The sequence below is a fragment of the Cotesia glomerata genome, linkage group LG6 (assembly GCF_020080835.1).
Source record: "Cotesia glomerata isolate CgM1 linkage group LG6, MPM_Cglom_v2.3, whole genome shotgun sequence".
Classification (NCBI taxonomy): domain Eukaryota; kingdom Metazoa; phylum Arthropoda; class Insecta; order Hymenoptera; family Braconidae; genus Cotesia; species Cotesia glomerata.
Window position 1 is genome coordinate 8,599,903 of NC_058163.1, and position 7,419 is coordinate 8,607,321.

The following is a 7,419-nucleotide window of genomic DNA, read 5'->3' on the forward strand; positions in this document are numbered from 1 at the left end:
GTAATTGGTTACTATTGATATTAACATTAATAATTCCAAAATCCAGATCAAAATCAGGCATATTAAAACCTTCCAGAAACTGCTCCACTAACTCATCGACAAAATCGAAGTTGTTTAAATTATTCATTTTTTTTTTTTTACTCATAAAGTATGAACAAAACACTTGAATATATTTTTGAATCTATTATTTCTGATTCTTCAGTGTTTTATTCATCACCTGAAGTGTCGATAATTCTAAACATATTTTTATTAATATTTAAGTTTTCTTAGGCGCACAAAAGATGAGGGAAGGAGTAAAGTCCGCGTGATTTTGTGTTCTTTTATATTGAAGAGGAATTAATCTATTTTTGAATTTATTATTTTTGATTCTTGCTTGTACGTTTAGAGTAATTTGTGTAGATGTCATTGGTATCATTGTGTTTTCTGTTGATAGTAATGAAATTATTTTTAATTGAAGATTTATTTAAGTCTTTAGTAATGTAGGATTAGTTGAAGTCAGTCATGTCTGATTCTTCGTCTGATGGTAAAACTTTATTGTTTCTAATGAGTTTCTTTCTTAGAGTTAAGGGCGGAAATACGTGTAGATGGCCGTTTTTGAGCAGATTTTAATCAATTATTTAAAGGTATAAAAAATTAATATTATTTATTCAAACTTTTGGGTTATTTTATACATATATTGAAGAGTAAAAATTTACATTTACAAGAATAAAACTTAAAAAGTAGTAAAGATATCAGCTGATACATCTCGTAGGTTGTCGTCCGACTTCGCAACTGGTGTACATCATGGAGGCCATAATTTTTATCTGAAATCAATGCATCAAAATTATAACTTTTTTTAGACATGTATCTTCTATATGAACCTCATTTTAAAGAAAAAAAAAAAAAATTTTCATTTTTTTGACGGCTGTGAAAGTAAGTCATGTTTTTTTACCTTTTTTTTGTTTATTGTTTAGTATAAAAAAATTAGTTAAAATGAAAAAATTGCTTCTGATTGAGGTTCATATTCAGCACAATTATGTAAAGAAATAATATACTAAATTTGAAGATGGTTGGTTAAAAACTTTTTAAGCTAGAGTGTACACTAGTTCGAAAAAACTAGTTTCGAGAAAAACGCGTTTAAAAAATAAGTGATGAAAAAAGTTAAGGTGACCGTCTCTTTTTTCTCATGCAATAATTTCTCGCGACATAAATTATCAGCAATAATTTCTTGTTCGATATTTTCACAAAGGCAATATTTTTCATTGTCAAAATTTATTTGGTATTATTAAATATTATTAAAATTAATATTTATTTAATTATGAATTTTTTAAGATAAAGTGAAAATAAAATATTTGAGAAACTTTTAAATGATAATTTTTTGCTCTGTGAGAATTTTTTTAATCAAGAAATTTTTGAGTGAGAATTTTTTGCATGTGAGAAATTTTTGTATGATAAATTTTGTATGAAAAATTTTTGTTTCGATAAATTGTTACTGGTAAATAAAGCCACGGTGCCAAAAGGTTAATATAAAGTTGTATTAAACGAATTGAAACAACTTACCAATTAATCAGCTATTCCAGCACCATATTGTAAGCCTTCTTCAGCTTCATATGCTTCATTTTGAGCTTGTAGCTTTTCTTTTCGTGCTTTTCGGGCTTCTTTACTGTCCAAGGAGCTGCGTCGATTCTGACGGGTTACGCGCTGACTGTCGGATTGTTGTGCGTGATTGAAGCTATTGTTCCCAACGATGAGACCTAACTCGTTCATGACTAATAAAATACTTGAACTGCCTTCATTGAATAAGCAAGCAGCCAAGTATGCAGGAATTTCAATAGTTTTTAAACCACTATGCAAATGTTTAGGGGCCATACGCCAAATAGTTGAATTAAAACTTTCATTAGCATTTTGAGTATGGCCTCCTAAACATCTCTCCAATAAATCTACCCGGGATAAATCCTGATAAATTGGAAAAATCGCTTTTTGAACGTCAGGATGCAAAGGTGTCGGATGTTTTGGAGGTTCTGTCCCCAGAGCTTTAGCTTCGTTCCACTTACACCAGCTATCTACACCCTTTGGACATTTGTCATGTTGTGGATTATCATCTGTTGATATCATATGGAAATAAGTTGCCAATATCTCATTTTTCATGTCTCTTTCTCTCTTAAAAATATATACCTGGAAGTATATGAATGACTACCTACTCGACCCTAACCGACCGCTCCGTTCAGGTAATTATGTTCTCGGGCGCTGTACCGAGCGCACTTACTAAATCGCTTGTAACTTTTGAACGAATAATAATTTTGACCTGAAATTTTAACTGTATATTTTTCAATAGTTTTACAAGCGATTTATGAAAAAAAAAAATTTTGAATTTTTTCAAGCCTCTACACGTATTTCCCCCCTTAATGCGTTGTTACGTCCAAAATTCGGAACGTAAATTATTTATAATTTATTTTTGGTCCAAGCCGAAGCCTCTAGACTGGGACTCAGAAGGGATGCAAAGATAATACTGTCGTAATGATTATATAATTTTAATATTTAAACTATTTATTTTAATATAAAAACAAAATTTAGTGATACAAAGCTACCTTGAATTAGACAAAATTTAAATGATATAAACTATCTTTGAATTAAATTTAATTACAATCGATTCTTACTAATCAATAGGCTCTCCGTTATTCTCTAAAAGCTCGTCGTGTTACATAATTTTACCTATAATTTTAAATAAATAAATTCTCAAACCTTGAATTCCGCCTAACGTGACCGCAGAATTAATCTGATTGATATTATTTATCCTTCAACTACTTCGGTAAACTATTATTCTCAAACACTGATTCTATTTTAAAATATACTTTAAATTCAAGTGAACATATCCACTGAATTTTACAAGAATTTTCGGCGATCCGCACTTGACGAGTTCTGGAGGACGAAGAGGCTGAGTTCATGCGAGGATCTCCGGGCCTCGAAGTTTGGGCGTTTTAAAAATTATGATTTGGGGGAAAACAGTAACCAATTAGTGGCCTATTTTCCTCGGCTTCTACCCTCTCTTTCGAGTTTTCCGAAGATGCTCGCCTGAACTCCCCTTTTTGGGCCCAGAGGGTATACTACCCCTCTCTCTCTAACTTATAGACTACATGTGTAACCATGTATCGGTGTAGGTGTAAGCACATTTACATGCACACAAATACAAAGTTCCTTATTTAGCTAAATCTTTTATTTTATTTAAAATTATTACTAATTTATTTATTAATTAATTGATTTATTTAATTAATTATTTCTTTAACAATTATTTAAATTATTTCTAATTTATTATTATTTTATTTATTATTTCTTTAAAGAATTATTTAAATTATTTCTAATTTATTATTATTTTATTTACTATTATTCGAAATATTGTTATTTGTTATTTATTTCTAAGATTATTTATTATCTAATCTTTTTTTTTTTATTTTTGAACTTTATATTTTACTTACAAGGGGAGGATACGACCTTGGGGAAACCGATTTTGATAATCTTTGACGTAGTGGTAGTACACTATGTGGGTATACTACCTCTGAAATACTAAAGTGCAATACTCAAAAATGGCTGAGAAAAACGCACTTAAAGTTTACCCAGCACTATAATATATTAATAGGTAAATAATTGATACATTAAATTATTCTTTAATAAAAAATTTTTCAATTTTAAACTTCATTTCTATAAATTATCTGCGGTGGTATAAACAAATAATAAGTCGAAAATTAAATGGAAAATTATACATTTTTTTAATTAATTAAAGCAATATTTTATAATTACGTATTATGAGATATTATTACATGATCCTGAGTGATACTTATGATAAAAACATTCAAAACAAAAAGTTTTTCTACACCAAGAGCAACAAATAAATGCTGCTTTTTTACAATGACACGGTATTTTTAAACGGTCTAATGAGAAACACCCATCATTGACATTAGTAAAAAAATTTCTTGTGTCACAAAGCCCGCTGGCGAACCAGGCATATTCCATCATGTCTCGAAATATTGGTGCTGACAATTGGTGATGAATAATCGAATGAATTTTTATGCAATCCTCTCGGGAATGAATTTCATAATTCTTGTCTAGAAGTTCAGCGGTACTTTGCAATCGTTTGATAAAATTTTTCACTTGTCTATAGAAATAGACATCACATGGTTGAACTAACGGAGTACATTTTGGAGGTATAACTTTAAATGTGCATGTAGGCATTTTTTTATCATCCTGAAATATTTCATCATATAATTCTGGCTTCACTTGTCCTGTCCACGAGTCAATAATTAAAAGAAATTTATTTTTTTGAACATATGGCATTAAACATTTCTCTAGAAAATTTTTATAGAGAGTAGTTGTCAGTTTTCCTGATTTTGATGATGTGACAATAACATTTTTGTATTTTTTTAAATATTCTTCTACGTTTTTCTTTATTCTTGGCCCAAAATCACCTATAGGCTCTTGCAAACAAATAAAAACATGTGGTAGTAATTTTCCAAATAATGTTATGCTATATTGTGCAGTATATGAGTGTGACACCTTGGTCATGTCTTGTACTTTTGCAAACACTGTTTTGCTTCCTTTTTCCGTCAGTGTCCTATTAAACATTGATTGGTATTGACATCCTGAAAATATGAATTTTAAAAAATCTAATGATTAACTTCGATTAAATTTAATAATGGAATAAAAAATAATTAGTTTACCGTTAGAAAATTTATATACCTGTTTGATCTGTATTAATAACGAAGTCACTATCGAAGTTAGATATCAATTGTTTTGTTTGAATGCGAAACATTTCTGCAGAGGCGATAATTTCTGGCATGGTGTGAACTTCTTTGTCTGTTACAAATTTTGTAATTTTGCGTTGACGAATATTGTGTCTTTGTTTAAACTTTTTTACCCATGGGTCGGACGCTGTAAATTGAAGATTAGGAAACTGGCTGGCTGCAGCTAAAGCCCATTGCTGCAAATTTCGTGTAGTCACTTGTTGATAATTTTGTCTTGCCTCGACGAAGCGGTCATACGTCCAAGAATCAATCACATGATATTTATCAAATTTAGTTCCACCATGTTCAACATCTTTTTCCCATACTTTCAAATGATCCATTCTCTTCAAATGACTACATCCATTTTTTTGTAATGTCTCTAGTTTCCATGAAGGGTGAGCTTTTGCTATGTTTAAAACTTCAATTTTATATTCCAGAGGAGTATAATCCATCATTATTTGTTTTTTTTTTTTCATCTGGAACATAGTCATCAACTGAATTATCTTCTACTGCTTCAAAATTTCCGTCTGGGCATTCTTCTTGAGCATGAATCAATTCTTGATCGCTTACGGACTTCTTTTTATTTAACATATCTAACGTATTATCATATAATTCTCTACCAATCAACATAGCATCTTCAGATAGAGTGTCAGAAGATGTTTTTGCAATTAAATCACTTTCAAGAAGTAAACCTTCATAATACACTACTCCATCTTTTAGCCGTTGCTTCGATAAATCACTATGTAAGGATGTATCAGGAGTGTTTTCATCTCCATGAGAAGAACTGGCTTCGCTTGATGACATTTTATAAATTATAAAACAATTTTTAAAGTAAATTTCACTGCACAAATACGTCTGTTCATGTCGAAATTCAGAAACTAACTGCTATAGTCAAGCTTCTGAAAAAGTGGTGGGACTAACATAGGTTCAAGGACAACAACATGACTATTCTTCCGGTGGGCCAACAGAGCTCGAATCGATGTACAGTTTACAATAACTCGAGGACAAGAATTATTGTACCCTCATACCATATTCGACCCTTCTTATTGTCTGGCGCAGGTATATATTTTTCAGTTAAACTTATAATGAATATGAGAGTTATAAGAATTATTCATGAATTACAAATATCTCATGATATACACCGTAGATAATTTATAGAAATGAAGTTGAAAATAAAAAAATATTTTATTAAAGAATAATTTAATGTATCAATTATTTACCTATTAATATATTATAGTGCTGAGTAAACTTTGAGTGCGTTTTTCTCAGCCATTTTTGAGTATTGCACTTTAGTATTTCAGAGGTAGTATACCCACATGGTGTACTATCACTGCGTCAAAGATTATCCAAATCCGTTTCCCCAAGGTCGTATCCTCTCCTTGTAAGTTTATCTTATTTAAACCAATCTAAAAACTTTCCCAGACTTTGTCAGTGATGCCATTGAAACTAAGGGCAATAAAACTCCCATTTATTTGTGTACTTAGGATTTTAATCTTTTTAAAGCATTCAGTACATCCTAATGTCGGAAAAATTTTTAGAGAGACCGGACGAGACACTTAATGTTTTTCTCGTTAAATGTTTCTCGAATTTTATGCTTTGAAATAAAATTCGAAGAAACCATAAAATAAAATATAAAAAAAAAAATGTATTTAAAAAAAAAGAACTGCCTAAAAAAAACGGTCGTTGCAAGCCACGACATAACACCCCCGTGGTTAAACGGAAGCACGAGTGAAATTATTTATTAATGAACGAGAGCTACATTAAATTCTTGTCCGTCTCGATCTTATCCATAGCCATTAATTCTTATTCTTAGACTACAATTTCTAAATTCTACTTAGCCAAAGCTCCTATGGTTAAAGTGATAGTTTTGGCTGATTGTTCATTGGTTCGGTGTTCTTCAACATCGGATATAACTCCGGTGCACTTGGTGGTATTCCTTTTTCTAAATCCTCTTGCTTTGTTTTCGGGGATGTCGGGACAGGTTCTCGTGGAACACGATAATCTCTTGCGAGATGTAGGAGTAGGTTAGTCACTGAGTCCCATACTGCTCCGATTAGGTGAATCGACCACCCATAAACTGAATGTAGTGCATATCCATGCACTGCAATGTCAATTGTGAGTTTGATTAAACGCAAACACACAAATATTCCTATTACTCCGGCACTGAACGTGCCAAATTGTACAAATCTGCCAATTGTTTTCTGTCAAGCGCTTTCCGCCAACTTGCCGAGTACGTCTTCGTCCAAGATGTTCAACACGAATGGGTTGGAACGAGAAACGTTCGTGAACTGTTGTGCGACGGTCTCCATCACGGATGTTTGTTCAATGGGGAACATAATCCGAGCCCTCATGGTGTCCAGATCATCCTTGGTGTAAATGCCACTGGTAGCCAAATTGGACGGGCTGATGTAGCTCCAATCTCCTTTAATTTCGGGCTTCAAGCTGGTAGGTGGAACAGCTTCAACTGGTGATGGCATAAATTTATACCATGTTTTGCCCAACTTATAGTGTTGGAGCAATGGTGAATTGCACGGTATTTCTGATGCCTGCTGCGTAATAACGTATGTTGTGAGCATCAAGAACATGGTCATGTTACCCCTTTTAACCGGGATCCGATTGTAGCAAGCCTTGGCATGGTCAATTCGCACCTCCACTGGTATGCATT

The 7,419-nt window shown here is 32.0% G+C and overlaps 2 protein-coding genes across 2 annotated transcripts; both read right to left on the reverse strand.

Annotated features, from left to right (window-relative positions):
• Positions 1–663: 663 nt before the first annotated feature.
• LOC123266919 lies at positions 664–2,121 on the reverse strand. The gene is made up of 2 exons (XM_044731368.1): positions 1,540–2,121; positions 664–803 (listed from the first exon to the last, which is right to left on the reverse strand). Exon 1 carries the CDS (start codon positions 2,092–2,094, stop codon positions 1,543–1,545), a length of 552 nt encoding a protein of 183 aa, XP_044587303.1. The 5' UTR covers positions 2,095–2,121; the 3' UTR covers positions 664–803; positions 1,540–1,542.
• A 1,656-nt stretch (positions 2,122–3,777) lies between these two features.
• Positions 3,778–5,095, reverse strand: LOC123267860. Its single transcript, XM_044732745.1, has 2 exons — positions 4,711–5,095; positions 3,778–4,613 (listed from the first exon to the last, which is right to left on the reverse strand). Exons 1-2 carry the CDS (start codon positions 5,093–5,095, stop codon positions 3,778–3,780), a joined length of 1,221 nt encoding a protein of 406 aa, XP_044588680.1.
• Between the last annotated feature and the right edge of the window lie 2,324 nt (positions 5,096–7,419).